General features: G+C 56.3%; 9 protein-coding genes and 1 non-coding gene across 10 annotated transcripts; 5 read left to right on the forward strand and 5 right to left on the reverse strand.

The window, feature by feature from the left end:
- Positions 1–29: 29 nt before the first annotated feature.
- On the forward strand, positions 30–709 carry L226DRAFT_609827 (uncharacterized protein; the record flags this gene model as incomplete). The annotated part of the gene is made up of 3 exons (XM_067686092.1): positions 30–101; positions 162–605; positions 665–709. The coding sequence occupies 3 exons, from the start codon at positions 30–32 to the stop codon at positions 707–709; spliced, it is 561 nt and encodes a 186-aa protein (XP_067539918.1).
- A 1598-nt stretch (positions 710–2307) lies between these two features.
- L226DRAFT_501906 (mitochondrial 54S ribosomal protein uL16m) lies at positions 2308–3525 on the reverse strand. Its single transcript, XM_067677854.1, has 4 exons — positions 3105–3525; positions 2830–2885; positions 2706–2773; positions 2308–2647 (listed from the first exon to the last, which is right to left on the reverse strand). The coding sequence occupies exons 1-4, from the start codon at positions 3477–3479 to the stop codon at positions 2505–2507; spliced, it is 642 nt and encodes a 213-aa protein (XP_067539919.1). The 5' UTR covers positions 3480–3525; the 3' UTR covers positions 2308–2504.
- A 124-nt stretch (positions 3526–3649) lies between these two features.
- Positions 3650–6179, forward strand: L226DRAFT_531162 (PRP3-domain-containing protein). The gene is made up of 8 exons (XM_067680023.1): positions 3650–3764; positions 3821–3827; positions 3915–3947; positions 4003–4251; positions 4304–4768; positions 4826–5126; positions 5190–5403; positions 5464–6179. The coding sequence occupies exons 1-8, from the start codon at positions 3700–3702 to the stop codon at positions 5939–5941; spliced, it is 1812 nt and encodes a 603-aa protein (XP_067539920.1). The 5' UTR covers positions 3650–3699; the 3' UTR covers positions 5942–6179.
- Positions 5750–6963, reverse strand: L226DRAFT_480194 (uncharacterized protein). The gene is made up of 3 exons (XM_067676871.1): positions 6681–6963; positions 6243–6613; positions 5750–6188 (listed from the first exon to the last, which is right to left on the reverse strand). Exons 1-2 carry the CDS (start codon positions 6884–6886, stop codon positions 6247–6249), a joined length of 573 nt encoding a protein of 190 aa, XP_067539921.1. The 5' UTR covers positions 6887–6963; the 3' UTR covers positions 5750–6188; positions 6243–6246.
- A 161-nt stretch (positions 6964–7124) lies between these two features.
- L226DRAFT_455923 (uncharacterized protein) lies at positions 7125–9684 on the forward strand (the record flags this gene model as incomplete). Its single annotated transcript, XM_067675267.1, has 5 exons — positions 7125–7405; positions 7459–7794; positions 8020–8158; positions 8204–9574; positions 9628–9684. The coding sequence occupies 5 exons, from the start codon at positions 7125–7127 to the stop codon at positions 9682–9684; spliced, it is 2184 nt and encodes a 727-aa protein (XP_067539922.1).
- Positions 9685–10343: 659 nt separating this feature from the next.
- Positions 10344–11207, reverse strand: L226DRAFT_609832 (uncharacterized protein). Its single transcript, XM_067686093.1, has 2 exons — positions 11117–11207; positions 10344–11046 (listed from the first exon to the last, which is right to left on the reverse strand). The coding sequence occupies exons 1-2, from the start codon at positions 11154–11156 to the stop codon at positions 10373–10375; spliced, it is 714 nt and encodes a 237-aa protein (XP_067539923.1). The 5' UTR covers positions 11157–11207; the 3' UTR covers positions 10344–10372.
- A 490-nt stretch (positions 11208–11697) lies between these two features.
- On the reverse strand, positions 11698–11778 carry L226DRAFT_t42. The gene has a single exon. It is a non-coding gene; the product is annotated as a tRNA-Asp (tRNA).
- A 642-nt stretch (positions 11779–12420) lies between these two features.
- On the reverse strand, positions 12421–13157 carry L226DRAFT_609833 (uncharacterized protein). The gene is made up of 2 exons (XM_067686094.1): positions 12637–13157; positions 12421–12574 (listed from the first exon to the last, which is right to left on the reverse strand). The coding sequence occupies exon 1, from the start codon at positions 13144–13146 to the stop codon at positions 12661–12663; it is 486 nt and encodes a 161-aa protein (XP_067539924.1). The 5' UTR covers positions 13147–13157; the 3' UTR covers positions 12421–12574; positions 12637–12660.
- Positions 13158–15136: 1979 nt separating this feature from the next.
- On the forward strand, positions 15137–16781 carry L226DRAFT_531167 (uncharacterized protein). The gene is made up of 2 exons (XM_067680024.1): positions 15137–15377; positions 15443–16781. The coding sequence occupies exon 2, from the start codon at positions 15451–15453 to the stop codon at positions 16621–16623; it is 1173 nt and encodes a 390-aa protein (XP_067539925.1). The 5' UTR covers positions 15137–15377; positions 15443–15450; the 3' UTR covers positions 16624–16781.
- Positions 16782–17028: 247 nt separating this feature from the next.
- On the forward strand, positions 17029–18580 carry L226DRAFT_531168 (uncharacterized protein). The gene is made up of 2 exons (XM_067680025.1): positions 17029–18149; positions 18202–18580. The coding sequence occupies exons 1-2, from the start codon at positions 17079–17081 to the stop codon at positions 18328–18330; spliced, it is 1200 nt and encodes a 399-aa protein (XP_067539926.1). The 5' UTR covers positions 17029–17078; the 3' UTR covers positions 18331–18580.
- The last annotated feature ends 202 nt before the right edge of the window (positions 18581–18782 follow it).

An 18782-nucleotide genomic window follows, 5' to 3' on the forward strand; every position in this document is an offset into this window, starting at 1 on the left:
ACACCGTCCCACCTTCTCACAACCCAAACATGTCCATGTTCCGTCCGCAACTTCGTTCTCTGCCCCTATGGCCTGGACGTGAGCCCAGCCCTCCGCCGGCGGTGAGTAGATACACTCCGTTCTTGTCCTCTCGGTGATCAGAACACCAAACCCCCACTCAGACCATTGACCCCCGGGTCTTCTTGCAAGACCCCCAATCCATTACTCCCGAGCTCCCCAACTCCACTTCGCGAAAGCGTCGACATGGCAAGATGCCTGCACCGGCTAACACAAAACGCCCCCGTATGGCCCTCGAAATTGCCAAAAAGTTGGCAGGCAAGGGGCGTGTGGATTCCTGCCCTCTGTGCAACAAGAAGCTTTCGAAACTATCGCCTCTTGACGCAAAGGCCCATTTCCTTAACGACCACTACGATGCGTCAGAAAAAAGGAAGAATCCGGGGAACAAATCATGCAAGTGGCCCGGATGCGGGTTTATCGACATATCGTGGAACAACGTCCTGCGGCACATAGGGCGACACTTCGTTGAGACACATCGTTGTCCGGAGTGTCAGAAGAAGTTCTCAAGGCCTGATGCTTGGACAAGACACTGCCAGAGCGGGGCATGCGTAAGTCACGTTGCTGTCTCTGGTTGACTCTCCCGCGTATTGATGGTACTGAATGGTAGGGACGGGCCAAGGACAAGGCCACCAAGTCCCGGAAAGGTCCTTAGTCGAAGAAGAAGAAGGGCAAGTCGGCGTAGCGGTAACAACAGCCCTGCGCCACCCGGTTTCTCTTATGTGTATGAATAGCTTGGACGTTTGCCGAAGGACTGTGTCGCTCTGTATCTCTTCCCTATCCCCGCTATGCATATTTCTAGCCGCTATTCATCGTCTGTCTATCTGCTCACTGTCTCGCCAATTGACTATAACAATACTGTGTTTATCTGTAACATACTATCCTCTTCACGTTGCCTGAATACTACGCCAAGTGATCCCGGTAGCCTCCCCTCGTCAAGGTTGAGTTTGCAAATGAACCATGCATGGTTCGCCTGAAGTTCTTGAACCCTTGAGGGTGGTCCGTGGACACGGACCCCTGCCACCCCATGCCAACCGTCAAGGCGAACAATCCTGCACAGCATTTTCTCGTTTTCCTTGACGCGCGAGGTTACCAACTTATCGTACGTTGACTCTATGACCTCTGGCTTCGTAGTATTACTCACCGCGCATACCACGAAGCCTGTTGTAAAGGAACCGTCGGAAACCTGGCAAGCCCACTGACTGTATCATCCCCGGGCTGATTATGTCTTCGATCGCTCCGATGACGGGGTATGGCTCTCGACGACATGTTCACTGTGCTCACCGGCATACCGTTCATAGGGATATGAACTTCTGGAATTGGAGCGCCAGGCCACTTCCACAGAACCTACTATACCAGACTCGACCCCGACAATTGATGGTATAGGACATTTGAGGTCAAGGACATATGTACATTTTCATCGTGGATCTGGGGCTGAGGACAAGAGGGGATAGTTTTACGAGTCTACTCATAGATTGCGCGCCTGCCACTGTGTACGACGTTGGGTGTTGTCATAGGCTAGCGGCTGTGATGGCTCCATGTGAAATGGTTCGTTCTATCCTCGAGTGGAATGTAGCCTCCAGGCATCTCCACAAACAGAGAGACTCTTGTGAGCGAGGATTCGTGTGATAGTTGGTTGAGAAGACTGCGACAACTATCATGACATGAACCCCATCCCGTCGCGCCGCTGTGAGCTTGAGTGTCGCTATCTCGGTAGCTTCGTGTCCCCTCTCGAATCGCGGCGTCTTGTCTGTTGCGGCGCCAGGAGTAGATGGAACCGCGTGGGTACGAGGGTGAATATCGACCAGATGGGAGGTTCTCATGAGTTAGTCGCACTATCATAGCCGGCAGGATCCATCTCGTAGTAGTGCCGCTATGGCCCAGGGTGCAACTGACTACCGTGTCTCTGAGCCTTATGACATCCTGTACTCGATCCATACTTACCTTTGCGGTTTTAAGCCGGTCCGCCGATGACTCATCAAACTCTAGAAAGCCTTTGCGTAATATTGTCAACGTTCTCACGTTGACGTCTCATTCTGTACATCAGGTCTCACTGCTACAGAGAGCTGATGCATGCGCAAGAGGAACGACTTCGACAGGGGGAAGCGTGCTGGACTCACCGCGGTCCGCAGGTGGGTAGGTGGATGCGTTCACTCCGCAAATAACGCGTGCCAGATTGCCAGACACAACATTAATTGTGCGGGGCAGAGGCGCGGTAAGGGTGTACCAGGAGCTGGAAGCGGGCGTTTGTCAAGGGGGAGTGGCGCAACCTCGGCAACCGTCCTGAAAGCTGCGTTGTGCATGATACTATGACATAGTCAGTGAGGGCCAGCTGGCATGCCCCCGCGTACAGAAACACCGTGACCGTCGTTCGCGTCGTTGGCAAGTGGTGTAGCAGCAAACGTGACATTAGACAACTAGTAACGATAACACCAACACATACGGCTCGACTACGCAGGGAGCTCAGAGGTTTTCACGGAATCCGCGTTGGCCGCAACTTCCGGCGCGATGAGTAGATTGCCTAGCCGCGGTGGTGCTTTACGGTCTATGAATTCATTCTGTGTAGGCAGCTTGTCGCAAGCGAGACGGAGAGCTGAGTGCGAACATACAAATTAGACGTACGCGAGCATCGATCAAAGTAGCAGACATACCTTCTCGCGCCAGTTCCTCGCGGATTGGTACACCGCCGAGTTCAAAGAGCACGCGACCAGGCGCGACCCTGAGGATTTGGGAATGAGTGCGCGAGTTCGCCAGGATGCGTGACGTGTTACTCACCGGGTAGCCCAGAACTCGAAGGAGCCCTTTCCTTTACCCATACGCGTTTCGTTACCCTATAACTCGAGCTGTCAGCGGACGTCCTTGTTGCAGGCATCACAAGCCGCCGCCAACTACAACCAAGGGATAGGCGGAACGAAACAGTGCCATTATTGCAGAGATACTGACTGCCTGATCTCCTCAGGTCCGTGTTACACCCATCTGTGCAACTGCACCCCGCCTAATCCCTGTGCAAACATACGCCCTGGCTAAAAGCGATGGCTAGATTCACATACCTTGATACAGACGGGGATGTCAGGAAATACACGCATGTACACCTTCGCGCCCTTGATGGGCTTAATCTTCCTCCTCAGGGCGTCGTCCGCAGACTTAAGTTGCTTCGCGGTAACCCTCATCCCGTTGCCCTTCACCCGAATGCCCCACTCTCCATACGCGAGCGTGGTGCCCTTGGTCGATCCGCCAACAGGGATGGGTAGCACACCCTTGTGTCTCTTGAGGAACTTGACCGAACGCGGTGCCAGCTGGTGACGTCCGCGCGCGAAGACCAGCGAGGCTGAGCTGAGAGACGGCGTAAAAACCGAGAGGGGTGACGTCCATGCCGCTGGCCGGCACGCAGCCAGCAGCGACCGGGCGGAGGGCACAGAGAACATGAGGGTCGGAGTCGGGTCAGGCTGAGGGTGCAAAAACAAGGATTATGGTGACACCTTCCGTGGATAAGCGGGGTTGTCATCCATATTCAAGACTTAACATTACCTGATGGGAACTTGCACTTGCGTATTCCTGTGCTTATCCATCACCGGCGCTCTTGCTCCTTGCCTTCGCCCTCGACGTTGCCTGAGACCTCACCACTTCCCCCGTATTTCTTCCACAATGAGCGACAAGAAACGTGCTTGGGAAGGCAACGGATACACTAGTGCTGCTAAGAAACCGAGAAGGTACGTTCGTCGTTCCACAAGTCGGTGCTGTTGTGCTGATGACTTCCGTATTGCAGCGATGTTGTGAGTGTCATTCTCCTATCTTGTGAAGGTGAATATGCTTCTTACCATGGCTTGGACTTGTGCTATAACCCTCTTGTGCCCGCTCAGACACCATCTAATGGAACGCCGTCCGGTTCAGCGGTGAGTGGCCACTATTCTGCGCGCTGTCGACGCGAAGCTTATGCCGTGATTGCAGCTGTCGGCGGACGTCCTCATCGCCAAGAAGAAGGCAGAAATTGCGGCAAAACTTGCTGCAATGAAGAAGTCCGCGTCCGCGACGCCTTCCGCGTCTGCAGCCCCGACACCCCCAGCAGCGTCGGCTTCTGCGTCGGCCACGGCGTCACCTTCCCCCATCCCGGATGATATGGCTCGACGAATTGCAGAGGCCAAGAAGCGTGTGGCGGACGCGCAGAGCAAGCTTGCCGTGAAGGACAATCCGTACATGGTGGGTCACCAGATTGAGGGTACGTCTTCTGTCTGCTCACGCGCCACCGCAGTCTGTCGCACAAGTTGGCAAGAAGAAGGTCCCCGTACCTGAGCCTGCTCAGCAGGGCGCCGGTCTCAAGATGGCAGCACACCCTCTGCTCCTAGACAACACACCGACGCTGCCACAGTCGAAGAAAGACAAATACAAGCCCATGCAGCCGAAGTTCGCGTCCATCAGAGCGAATGTCCGTAACGCACCAACTCCTCCACCGGCGCCTACTCCTGTCGTGTCAATCGAGGCGAAGGCGAACCCTTACGCGTCTGCTGCCGCAACCCCTACCGAGAGTGGGTTTGAGGGTGCACCCAAGGAACGTGTCGGCAGGCAGTTCCGGTTCAATCAGAAAGGCAAATATGTTCAGATTGCGAACCAGGTCCGCCAGGAGCAACAGCTCGAGCAGCTCAAACAGCGTATCGCGGAGAGTGCTAAGAAGGCTGGTCTGGACACTGAGTTCGAGACGCTGGAGAAGAACATCAAGGTACGTGCACCCATCTCCTGTGTTTGCGTCAGTTATCAACGCGAATCATATCTCTAGAGGGATCCTCCCCCAGAGTCCGAATGGTGGGATGCCGCCCTCCTGCCGAATAAGACGTACGATGATCTCGAGAAGAGCTTGGAGAATTTGAACATCAGGAATAAGGATTCACCGATCACCCTCTACATTCAACACCCTATCCCTATGCCCGCGCCTGGTGACAAGGACAAGGCTGCCCTGAAGCCATTGAAGTTGACCAAGAAGGAACAGAAGAAGATGCGGAAGCAACGGCGGCAGGCCGAGCTTCAAGACAAGCGAGACCGTGTCCGCATGGGTCTTATCCCTCCGGACCCACCCAAAGGTGCGACAGAGTTCTTCAGATCCGATGATGACGTTGACTCATGGTCTCCCTTCCTCCCTTCAGTCCGTCTCGCCAACTTGATGAAGGTCCTGACGTCGGACGCCGTCCAAGACCCGACACGCGTCGAAGCGCGTGTAAGGCGAGAGGTCGAGATGCGCAAACACCAGCACGAGAAGATGAACGCCGAACGCAAGCTTACAGAGGAGCAAAAGCGCGAGAAGATTGAAACCAAGAAGATGGAAGAGGAGAAGAAGGGTATCTACGGTGCCGTATTCAAGTCCGCATACATCGCGCGTGTCACCATTAGACCTCATTACTGACGTATGCTTGTTCGCAGAGTCAAGACGTTGTCGGATCCGTCACACCGTTTCAAGGTGCGCAAGAACGCGGAGCAGATGAGTCTGACCGGGGTGTGCATCTTCAACCCCTCGTTCAGCATGGTCTACGTCGAGGGTGCGGCGAAGTTCATCCGCCAGTACAAGCGCCTGATGTTGCACCGCATCGCGTGGACCGAGCCCGCGCGCGAGCGCGGCCACGAGGATGTCGAGTTGGAGCAGGACGAGGATGCTGCAGGAAACGGCAAGGGCAAGGCCATCGCGACCGCGAGCACGGGAGGTGAGGAGGGTCCGGTGTCACTGGATGACAACCATTGCTGGCTGGTTTGGGAGGGACAGCTGCGCGACCGCGCGTTTAACAACTTCAAGCCAAAGAGTTGTCCAACGGATGGTGCGGCGAAGGAGGTGCTTGGGGCGAAGCTTGCGGGCTACTGGGACCAGGCGAAGAACTGGAAGCCCGAGGAAGAGGAGCTGTTCTAGGCGTTGGTCGAACCGCGGACCATGTTTTCGTGTTTTTCTTTAACTACTCGTGCGGTATCGTTGTCTATTTGCGAGAGCTATCTACTGTGGATTACGAACGTGGCGGGTTGCGCACATATGCACTCGATCTCAATATTGTGTCCGCAGCGTACTTGACTGAGCGGGGCATGTTGTCATGGTGAGATAGAGATGCTGAGGTGTTAGCGCATTAGATGGAGGTAGTATAGAACATGAGGACGCTCGATATCTACGCACACCATCAGATGCAGGCAAGGAGAAGCACGACGTCCTGAACACTCACAAGATCATGACGAGGCCGTCGCTTGCTTCCGTGCAAGCGCCAACTCCTTCAACCAATCGACGTCCCTCGAGACCTTCTCCTCTCGCGCTCTCTGCCGCCGTTTGTTGAGGTGTGCCCAATTCTCGCCGACGCCGACCTCAGTGCCAAACGGCTTCTTCTCCACCACCGGCTGAGGCTGAGGTTTAGGCGTCGCGATCTGCCACCTCCAGTACTCGACATGTGAGGGCAACGTCGCATGCTTGCGGCTCGACTTGGTCGTCATGTGCGACTTGAGCTTGTCGATGGCCTCCTCCGAGAGCTGCTCCTTGGCATGCACTTTGTCCAGCTCGCCTCGCTGCTGAAGGTCCGGAAGCACAACCTTCTTCAGGTACCTGGCGATGTGGCACCTTGATGAGACACGCTATTCCGCGCGGAGGGCGCAGCATAGGAAAGACACACCTCATAGAAGGAATGATGCCGTCAGAATCTGCATCACTAGACGAGCCCTCCTGGGTGAGACTTTGCTCCCGCTGCGTGTGCTTGTAGAGATCCTGAACGCTGAGGGCACCGTTCTGTTTGATGATGTTGAGCACGAGGGTCCGCGCCTCCGGGCTTGCGCGCCGCGTAGCAAGATGCTTCAAGCTGTGAGGAAGACCGCGACTCATGACGGCGACGGCGACCAGAAGTGCGGAAGAGAGAGGATGGAAATTGACGGTCCTGGCAGCAGAAAGCAGAGGACGACGCCGACTAGCGCCCGAGTAAGTAATCCAAGAACTAAGTGAACTTACCCGACCCCTGTAAGTCTTATTGTCCGATTTAACGCAACTTATTGTCCCGCCAATTTCAGGCCGCAGGCCACAGCTGCAGCCGCACTTTGCACGTTCTCCATTCCCATCGCCCATCATGCCTCCCCGCCGACACCGCGCAAACTCGAATGTACATAATGCGCGTACACTTGCTACTCCACCACCCCCACCGCCTAATCGAACGATAACACCATCTGCGAGCGCACACAAGCCAGACTTGTCTGAGGCCATCTACCAAACGAACCTGAAGGTCATGCTTCGACGAGAGCCATCTATCACTGGGACCGTCGACCAGTTTAGCCACGTATGTCTCTACCGTTTCGATGGGAAGAGGTGGGAGAAGCACGGATACGAGGGGAGCATGTTCATATTCAAGAAGTACGTCTTCTGCAGCCACACACGCGTCCCCTCCGGCTGACATCAGGATGCAGGTCGACCTATCCGACCTATGGATTCTATATCCTGAATCGCATGGGCACAGAAGACTATATCCGCCCTATCTACCCCGAAGACGACATGGAGATATCTGGCGAATACCTCATGGTTCGCTTCTACCCAGACTACACCCAATTGCGTCTCGAAATGGGTCTTCCGTACCCTATCCCTGAAGAGACGAAGCCTGCGTTCAACGCCGAGTTACAGAATCGGATACCGCCCGAGTACAAAGAGATAGATCTGGACAAAGAGAAGAGGGGACGTTCGATCATCCTTGGTCTGTGGATGTTTGCGACCGACACGCGAGAACCACTGAAGTATGCCATGATGAGGTAAGTCTCCGTTTAACTTTGCGCGTGTGTTGCAGCGGATGTTGCGAACTGGAGGGCAGAGGAGCAGGGGATCGTGTGACGAGTGTGCCTCAGCAGAACGCACCGAAATGCTCTCTCAAGTGCATACAGTATGCTGCTGAAAGAATACCGTCCCACCGTTGTCTCCGAAACTGTTTGCTGCACCACCAGTATCGTCGTATGACCCCTCGCTTACCTTGCACTCAGGCTACACGACTACATCAAGAAAGGTCTCCCGTACCCGGAAGAATTCCACTATGGCCCTGGTAGACCCCCACCACCACTTCCCCACTTCCGTACGGCAAGCAGCGCTTCTGTGCATACCCCTCAAGGTACGAACATGATTGTCTTACGATGAGCCTTCAACTGATGAGCTGCAGAACGCACCCAGACGGCCCCTCCAGATGGCGTCGTGGCTAGCCAGTCGGTTCCGACGATGCCGGTCAGCCATGGCGCTGGCTCGGAGTTAGACAGCCTCTTCGCCAAGCTGCTTCCGTCATCCTCAGTGGCCGCTGCTCCTCAACCGCTTGTGACTGCCCCGGGGAAGTCCGTCCTCGATCTGTTCGCCGCCCTCAACGGTGGCCCATCTCAGCAGTCCAACCGCACGCCTGTGCAACCAATGGCTTCTTCTGTGTCGGTGCCAGTTATGTCAGTGTCAGATCCTGGTCAGACTTCTGCAGCGCGTTCCTTGTTGGACATGATGTTCGCATCTGCGGCACAGTCCACTCCCACTGCCACACCAGTCGCGGACCCACTTCCACCCCAGCCCGAAGAGATCGTGATTGTCTCGCCGAAGCCCACATCCAGCGCGCTCCCTCACGTCCTGACTCAAGAAGTCTTGTCGTCTATCATGGGTCTCGCTCCAGACTCTCGCGCATCCTCAGCCGCGCCAAGCTCCGTTGGGTCGCGCCGCTCAGCTCAGCGGTACGAGGGCGACAACGAGTACAGCGAGGGCGATCTAACTTCCGAGGGAGAGTTCTCCAGAGCGGCGACCACTTGCGGTTCTGCGCGGAGCATTCCTACTCTCGCAGTGCCTCAAGGGCCATCGTCCGAGTCGGAACCCGAAGTCGCAGCGAAGGTCAATGGCTCCCGGCGGATACCTGGCGACGTCACTCCTCGCCCTCCTGCAGGCGGCATACGATTACCACCGACCTCCCCTCCTCACTTTCAACAGCAGCGCACGGAGACGCCTGCAAAAGTTAATGGCAATGGCGCGGTGCCCTCGCCTGCACCTGGCTCTGCCCCCCGCAATCGTCCTTTGGTTCCCTTCGAGGCGAACTCAGACCTCTGGCCGTATCCACGCGCTCCACTCGACGACCGTTCGCTCGAGATGCAGGACGACGTCGTGGAGCTTGACTACTCCGACACCCGCGCCCTCAGTGATCCCGCAATCTTCACCACTCGGCTCAAAGAGAAGAAGGAGCGGAAGGATAAAGGCAGGAAGAGCCGGAAAGAGCGTGAGAGGGAGAAGGAGCGCGAGAAGGCGGAGATCGAGAAGGGCTGGGACTTGCCTACGCAATCTTCGGGTCAACCGGCGTACCAGCCGTCTGCTACTGGGCCCGTCGCAGAGGCAGCCACTGCTGCTGCTCAACTAACGAAGAATCCCAAACAGGTGAAGAAGGTTGCGGCGAACGGGGGCGTCCAGAACGGCGCGGTCGATGGAACGGCTGCAAAGGACGCAATCATCGCCGCGATGGCCGGGAAGATCCAAGGGCAGCTGGAACGCAACGATTTTGTTCGGGAAGTGCTCACTCTTATTCATGTGAGGGTTTTGCTCTATCTGTCCTGCTCTCGATGGCTGACGCTTGGTCACAGACTGATAAACAGTTCGTCGACAACCTCTGGCAAGACTACCTGTCGCGCGCGTCGTAATCCGCCCATCTCTCTCCAACAACCTCGCATCCGATCCTCAATGCATGTTACGACACAACACATCCTATCCACACCACCACATTACACACCGCTCCCTTCCATGATCGCAAGCTCCCTTCGTTCAGCATGGACACCTCGTCTTCGTGACGCCGCTCATTACATCGCATCCTGGCAGTACCGTCGTGTTGTCTGTATAACTTTGTCCTCGCAATGCTCTACCAATGCTACTACTCCCTTGTGCTTGTGCACACCCGATTCTCTACGTTCGTGTAGTGTGCCTGGTTTGATTTACTTGACGGGGGGGAGTAAGCTCAGCAACTTAAGGCCCCCGACACACCGCCAACTCACCCAATCAGGAAGGCAGCAGCTTCTGATCTCAACAAGGACAAACATCGCAACGTGTATACTGAACGCCGCAACCACGGCGCTCAAACACCCAAACTACGTGTATGTAATCCAACTACCCATATAGCAATCCTGGTTGTGAGCGTCGTAATTGCATCCCAATGTTCACTCTTGTAACTTAGGTAGAAGCCTCGAATAATGGCAGATAGAGAAAAGAATGAAGCACAGCACCGCTCGTACATCAAATGACGGCCGGTATAAGTACACATACAGGTCAGATACAAGAGGCTTCATCACAGTAGTCAAAGAATTAGGATGAGTATGCGTTCGTCCACCTGTGCTGCTACCTCCGGCTTCCGCGGCCGCTCTTCTTGCTCCCGCTCGCTGTCTTGACTTCAGCCTTCTTCCCGCTCCGACTCGTCTTCGTATCCTCCTTTGGCTCGCTCGCCGTCTTCTTCCCCCCCTTGGTTGTCTTGGCCGCCTCCTCCTTAGCCTCCAACGGCCCTCCCTCCTTGGCTGTGTGCATCTTGCTCTCCGCTAGCTTCCTCACCCTTGAGGACTGCCTCGACCCCTGGGTCGGAGGGCCGGAGAACTTTGCTCTTGTGTTCTTCCGTTTGACCACCAGCGGGGTGTTTTCTTTCCCCGAGTCACCGTTGGTGTCTTCGGGCGGGAGTCGCTTCATCCTTTCCACTATCAATCCTCGAAGCTCGTGGACTTGACGCTCCGTCTCCTCCAGTTCTCCTACCAACATTTCCATCTCCTCTCGGGACAACAGGTTCAAGTTCAACCCCCTCAGCGCCTCCCCTGTCCCCAAGGCGCTGACGTAGCGTTGACTTCGTACGAGCAAAGTCGCATCCGATAGTTGCGACGCCGGTGTGTGCCGCTGGGCAGGGAGGTTGTTGCGGTCACTCTCCCGCGTCGTGTGCCTGTTCTTCAGGTGGAGCTTCGCCAGTTGATGGTACCTCTCTGCACTGTGACGGAATCGCGGAGGTATCACCCCGGATGCAGGCTGCGAGTCTGGACAACCACGACGACCGCGGAAAGTATCATTAATATGCAGGAAGGTGGAAGCAGAGAATATGCGAACCGTGTGCATTCATAGTGTTTTGAGTCAGAGAAGGTTCCATAGTATGAGTGTAGAAGTGTGGAAAGCACGGAGTACGGTGGTTGCAGTGGTGGTAGTGGTGGTGGTGGTCGAGATTGGAGGTTCGGGCGTCAAGTCTGGGCCTCACGGCTCGCGACTTGCGTGGGTTCTAGCGGCGCGCTTTCATGATCAGCCGAGCACGCCGCATGTAGAAATACATATTAAACACGAACTGTCGTTAGCTTAATCCTCTCGTCGACCGTTTTTGTGAACACGGCGTGCGTACATGCATACGATAATACGAACAATGCCATAAATACTCCTCGCGGGTCTTGGATTCAAAGCCTTCGGTTCGTCACTAGCGAAATCCCATCGGACTTCAAGTGAATACTGTAATGATGTCAGTTGCTGATATCGTACACACAATGGGAAATGCATGTGAGTTCAATTGGTCAGTCTCAACAGACGACAAGCGCGTGGATGACCCCGCGGGTCCCTTGGATCAATCCTAGCATGGCTCGGGTGCCTACGAAGCTTACCCTACTCTCCCAGGGGGCAAAAGAGGATGATCCTAGCTACTACCTCTCTCTGTCGGGGAGTCGAACCCCGCTTTCGCGCGGCCATCCAGTGACAGGCGCGTGTACTAACCGATATACTAACAGAGAGTTATATTTACCTCTTTTGGCTATAACACAACGAGTGAAGGAAGGAGAACGACTACAAGATACCACAGGTGCAAACACGGAGGCGGGGCAGCTTCCACATACTGAAGTGCAAGTCAAATCGCTCCTTCAAGGACGGATGGTCGGGAGTCCGTATCACTCTGCATCAAGGCCATGGATCAGTTGATATGGACCGCGACTGAAGCCTTGGAAGCACTCAAAGGATCAATATTAAACATATCCGCTAGCTCAAGGCTCATTGCAGGTCTTCGCGCGTGAGATAGTGTTTTTCGCCGGGGATCCAGCACTTCACACAGAAACTTTTCGAGCCCGTGTTTGTGCAGGACTGTGAGATTTCGATATTTGGGCGGAACGGTACATCACCCATGTGAGACCGACGCCAGCACGGCGGGGTCCCGAGATGCCGCACATTATCCGAAACTAGTTTACACCCACAACGCTCGGCGCCTTTCCGGGACGCGGGGAACGTTCGAGACAACTGGGAATGGGGTGTGTAAGTTTGCCGCCCAGTCGATCGATGCAAGCCGTGCCCTTGACAACGGCAACGTGTTCTTTGTAGCAGAGAGAGCGACGAATGTCATTGCGGATACAATTAGAACAGCAGAGACAGTACAAACCGATACAGGAGAGATATAGCACAGCAGGTGGTGGGATGAAGTGCGGTGGGATGTAGACAACATATAGGAAAACTCGGACATAATATGATGGACGAGACGCAGAGGATGGGATGCTAACGTATGAGGGTTACAGAATCGAGGGCGAGGGCGTAGGAACTTGTCTGCAAGAATGCAATGGTATAAACAACTTGCCATAGTATGATGAAGGTGAGGGAGGACTCACCGGTCGTGTAGCATGGTCGCTACTTCACCGGAATACAAGTTCGTCGTAGCCCACGATTCGCGGGCGTTCCAGGACCGGTGGCCGCCAGAATGGGAACGGGTAATCGGAGCTTTCGCTCTCGCCGACGAATAATTCCAACGAATCTATTCCTTGGAGCGGTGAACGTGGAGGTTGTATGTTCGGTGTGATTAACGTATAAAGAGCTTCGTTCTCATTGTTGTATCTTAGACGGGGAGGCGAAGTCAGTCCTGGGGTAGGACGAGTGCCGACGACAGGAGGGTGGATAGGCCCCGGGAGCGTCGGTGCTGCAGCCGCCGTGCGGGTGTGGACAACTGTCGTTCCGGTGACGAGGGCTGGGGTTGGGGCTGGGGTGGGGGCAGGTGCAGGCGCGGGAGCAGGTGCAGGGGCAGGGGCAGGTGCAGGCGCGGGAGCGGGAGCGGGGACAGCTCCCTGGGCTGCAGCCCTTGGGGTGATATCGATGTTGATATCATGAAGAGAAAGACCAGGCATGTTGGAAAGTCTCGAACAGTGTACAGTGGGGGATGATGGAAGGTGGTGGATGAGTTGGGGAGAGCGACGTCAGAACTGTGCCCTCGCTTTATGCATGCGCGTCAACGGCCGGTGATCTCCCAGGCGGACTTGCCTGGCTGAGTACCAACTTCGGCTGCAAGCCGGGCCCCAGGCCAGCCGATACAAACGTCGATGATATCGTATTTGTCCGCGCCGGACATGAGGCATGTCCATCGAGGGTAGACCCCGAGTACTTGACGACCGATCGCCATGAGGGAAGGAGGTATGCGTTGACAACACCATAAACTTTATCCACGTACCAAACAGCCATTCGTCAGCCTCAAACGCACGTCTCTCCATCGTTCCACGATGCCAGAGAGCCATCTTCGACGGAAGAGTGTAGTCGCGAGTGGCGCATGGGTATCGTTCGCCGAAGTGCCCGAGCAGACGGCACTGTTGTCAAAGAAGAGATACCACCATGACGCAGTGAAGGCTGTAGATATTCGGGCATCGCACATGCGTGGACAGTAGAACAGATGTGTGTAGAAGGTGGTAGAGGTCAGCAGCCAGGTTTGTAAGCTTGGGGAGGAGGTGGTGGTGCGGGGCGCTTTGGCGCCAGAACCAAGTGCGTCCTGTAAAGACGTCGGTCAAAGCTCCCTGAATAGCGGGGACATTTGCCTTGTTCCTCGTCAAGGAATGGAATGTCGCGCCGTCGGTGTGAGGGGACATGTTAGGCCCGTGTCTGGTACCCTGCATGAGACCAACGTCAGCAAATGTTCGGGACGCACGAACCTGAAACGATGGAAGAAACAACACGGCAGAGGCTTGCAATCCTAAACGATGACATGATGATAATCTCCAACTGTGCATTCCATAGTAGTAGGAGGCTCTGAACACGCAGAAGGGACGCGAGAACGAGATACACATCACACCGACGACCGCAGCATAGTCCGACACCGTATTCTCGTTCGTAAGGCCTAGCAGTACCTCGAAAGACATGGGTAACCGAATCCGTATCGTACAACACCAAGAGACAAGACAACGGCACTGTGATACAGTATGCTACGTGAGGTAGGAAAGAATGACGGACACGCAAAGCGATGAGGAGGGACGCACGTACCGTTCATGACATAGCATGGCATGCAGGCTTGCAGCGCAGGCTGTGAGATGAGCGGAACTCGGCCACTACCTCTGACGGAAAGTGACGATGTCGGAGAATAGCGACGGATATCGACATCAATGGGTGGTGTTCATGAGGCTCCCGAAGCTGGAAGGGGACCCAGAACGCCGAGGAAGTAAATCGTGTGCAACGCTAGGATGTCAACAGAGTCCTGCGCACAGTCGTGAAGTCCAGATGATAAGGTGCCTGTCGCGGGGATGTGAGAGCTTCGATAAAGAGTGGTCAAAGAAGAGAGGAAGATGAACACCATCCGGCGGCTGCGTGAATATGCACTGAGGCCAATGACCGACGGGATCAATTGTGCCGTATCCATAACGTCAATGAGGGCGGTGAATGCGTAGAGACGTGGACAGATAGGGGAAGGAGGGACTGTCTTGGGGACAAGAGCGCGCTTTGGCCCCGTCATTGATCCGGTGTCCCTGACAGACAGCATGGGTCAGCACGCTCCGAGGACCAAGCGGGAGCTATCACAGTACTGACGGTTCATCATGGTTCCTACACCGCCTTGTGCGCTGAGGTGGTAGAAGTTCTCTTGACGAGTCATTCCGGCTTGATTTGCTCAAGTATGAAGCGCCCAGAGGACATAGCAAGCCTGTTGCGGATAGGGAGGCCTAGTACATAGGATAGTCTCACTATGCCCCTATGGAAGAACATACATCAGCAATCAACATCGGCCTATATGCAACCCATGATGCTATGCCTCATACCTCCTCTTCGGCCTTGCAGGGGACCCAAGAGCTGCCCGAGCGACACAATAGAGCATGGGCGCCAAATTACGATATGCAGTGTGGACTGACGCCGGGATTGGAAGAAAAGGCGGAAGCGAGGGGCGCGGTCCAAGCGTGTTCCTCCACACAAAGACTATCCCCACAAAGCGTGAAGTCTGAAGTCCAAGCGTGCTTGCAGATGCACACAAAGAGCTGCTGTCACGAAAGGTATTTTAGCAGGCGGGTGCGTGAACGACAGAGCCAACATACCTCGACACCCTCCCGCCAACTGTCTCCGCGCCGCCGCAACCGACGACAAGATCACCGAAACAGGCTCAAGCAAGGTGAGCAGCAAAGACCTGCTAGAGGATCGTATAAGAGCACCAAGTACTGATGAGAGAACTTCCAGAAGCAACGATGGACGCAAGTACCTCCGACGTGGTAAAGCAGGCGGCACTCCGCCAGGTTGTCCAGCAGCACTACCCCGATGCGCATCGCATCTCCGTCACAGTCTCCGCGACCGGCGAGGGCCAGCACTTGCGCTGGCACTACTCCGAGGACCTCATCGCGCTCCAGGAAGAGGAAGAGCAGAAGCCGCTCCGAGGAGCATCCCCTGCGGCCTCGCATGCGTCCTCCTACCCGGTCGACAACGACGGCGACAGCCAGATGGGCGACGAAGAAGAACGTCCGCAGACGCCACAGCCTCGAGGCCCGTACGACCCTGGTTCGGTCGTGCTTACGCCGCATAAGAGGCCGAATACATGTCATCCTCTTCAGCGCGAGGAGCGCATTGGGGGCGGCTACAACTGGTGGCGCTCTGACGAGAACGGGGTCGAACAGCGCCTCGCGTTCGTCCCGGATGGCGAGCGGGGTCCTGAACGAGCGCAGGTTGACGTCGACAGAGAGCAGCTTGGTCCGGACACCCAGCACGTATACGACTTGCTCGAGGCTCAGAGGGCACGTCATGGCACGCCGGCGCAGCGCGACGACGACGCGCAGAGCGTTGTCAGCGTCGCGAGCGACGCGACGGTCATCATCAATCCGCGCGAGCCGATGAAGCAGACGCTGTTCAAGGGCGAGATGCCCATCGTCCGCCAGCCCACCCATCCTTCGGAGTACAACTGGTCCGGGACGACCGCGAACTCGGCCGCGGCGTCAAGCAGCAGCGGCAGGGCGCCAGCGCGCAGGGGCTTGTCGACCATCCAGGAGGAGGGGAGCAGGTGCGAGGACGGGCCCGATCCGCGCGCGTGGCCGCCCAGGTTGCCTAACTTCGGTCATGTCCGTCTCTTCCATGACCAGGCTGGAAACTGGGTGCGCGACGGATCCCTGCCGCCGGACGCGGACTACCACATCGACAGAAGTCTGTTGCCTCCGAAGATTGACGACGCGGGTCGTGCTGCTGTGCGCGCCGCGCGCGCTGCTCGCGCGGTCCAGATCCAGCGGACGGACACTGAGCTATTCGTGCAGCGGCGCAAGCTTGTCCCGGTTGTGGAGATCCCTGTCTGGCGTCCGCGACGGGCTGTACCCAAGGCTGAGCCTGTTCGTACGCCCTTGCGCAGGAGCGCTAGGCTTCAGAAGAAGGCCCAGTGAATGCGGGCCATCGAGGACAATCGCCGTTATGGTGGATGCTGTACCACCAGTCTCTCCTTCTACCTCATGCTTCGTCTAGTCAGCGACTTGTACTATGGAATATGCGCTATGTATCACTCACCGAGTAGAACAATAATATGATGCCTTTTGTCGTCCCTCGCGTCTCGGACTGCCGCTGTGAACTCACAATTCGAGATAAACGATGTGCTTCCTCGGAGACTTGTACCAGGTCGCAGAAAAGGTAGAGAACACGTTGTATACGCGCGGAGACCGTGCTGGACGTCGTCGACGTTGCAAAAGTCGGCGTGCGCGACAAGCGCGCAAGGAGCACGTGTCGGGCTTCGGGGAAGGCCGGCGGGACATGTGAATTGCCTGCCGGATCCGGGCTTGGCGGGCCCCGTTCCTCCTTGCTCATCGTCCACGACGTCGACCAGGGCGCTGCCCATAGCGTTGACATGCCTTCTCCCCCCAAGCCTTGGGAACGCGGCGGCACGGCTGCCGCAGCTGCTCCTTTAACCTCGACCGCGACACCAGCAGCCCCGATCACCACTGCTGCCTCCGCCCCGATAGCGTCCTCGTCGACCCCTCCTTCTGTCCCCACACGTCCAGCTGCCCTCTCGGCTGCGTCCTCAACCGTTGTTCCGACCACCTCGACTGCGCTTAACAATTCTTTTTCCTCTCCTTACTCTGCCTCGTATTCCCCTAATCGCTTTGGCTCCAGCTACTCGCCCTACGGGATGACCAGCATGTACGGAGGTGGGATGGGCTATAGTGGTTACGGAGGCTATGGAGGCTACGGAGGCTATGGCGGTTACGGAGGCGGTTATGGCATGAGCGGAATGTACGGAGGGATGCCAGGAATGGGCTATGGCATGCCTGGCCCTGGAGGACCCTTCGACCCCAACAACCCCTCGCTCTCGCAGACACTCGAGTCGACCACCCAGCACACCTTCGCCCTCCTCCACTCAATCGTACAGACCTTTTCCGGAGTTGCGCAGATGCTCGAAAGCACTTTCATGGCAACCCACTCCTCCTTCTTCGCCATGGTTGGCGTCGTGGAGCAGTTCGGCCAGCTCCGCAACGCACTAGCGAGCGTCCTCGGCCTGTTTGGTCTCGTCCGTTGGATGCGCGACCTCATCACTGGCCGATCGTTGCATGGCGCAGGCGCGATGCGGGGCGAGTTCCGCGACTTCGTGAACGGAAGGCCCATACAGGGCCCCCAGCCCGCGCCGCCCAAGGCGAGCAAGAAACCACTCATCATTTTCCTCCTCGCGATCTTCGGTGTCCCCTATGCGATGCACAAGCTCATCAAGATCCTCACGGAGAGACAACAACAACAGATGGCTGCGGGCCAGATTCAGGGCCCCCTACCTCCCCTCGACCCCTCTCAGCTCACATTCGCGCGTGCTCTCTATCCATTCGAGGCATCATCGCCGGCGGAATTGTCGCTGAAGGAGAACGAAATAGTCGCTATCATGGGCAAGCTGGACCCTGCGACTGGTGCGGAGGTCGATCCACGGATTGAGGTGCGTTTTATGCTTCATTGGAGCCCGTGGCGGTGCTAACGTTAGAGCGCAGGTTGAGGGTAGCGAGTGGTGGAAGGGCCGGACACGAGAAGGGCGGGAAGGTTGGTTCCCCAAGAAGTGGGTGCAGGTGCTCGAGAGGCGAAAGCCTATCGAAAACGCGGAGGCCAAGAAGGTGGATTGAGTGCGTTCGCTGTCATGAGTCTGGATATATGGTTGGTTTACCATATACGTTCGTTCATTTGTTCACTTCCTATCCCACTCGCTCTTGCACTCGTATGTTACTTAGTCTTGGGGATTGACTGTCATTCTATTGTCGTGTACGATCTATGCCACAAGAGGTTTCTACGCTATCCTCGGAGTCGGTGGTGCGAGATCGAGCGACGGTTGCATCTCAAATGTGAACATGAATCGTGCGACAATGGTTGCCCCGCCTTCGTTGCCTTTGTGCATTCAATTCATAGGTAGAGAGAGGTAGACGTATGAGGATCAACACAACCGCAGTACAGCAGTGCTCGATGGTCCCGATGCCATCGTCGCCGCATGCTCCTGACCAACGCTAGCCTGCAACGGACGCAGCCGAAATCGATGTCGTACTGCCTCGCGTTGCGCCAGCCCATGATGGAGCCGCTGCGG

The sequence above is a fragment of the Lentinus tigrinus genome, assembly GCF_003813185.1.
Source record: "Lentinus tigrinus ALCF2SS1-7 unplaced genomic scaffold L226scaffold_4, whole genome shotgun sequence".
NCBI lineage: Eukaryota > Fungi > Basidiomycota > Agaricomycetes > Polyporales > Polyporaceae > Lentinus > Lentinus tigrinus.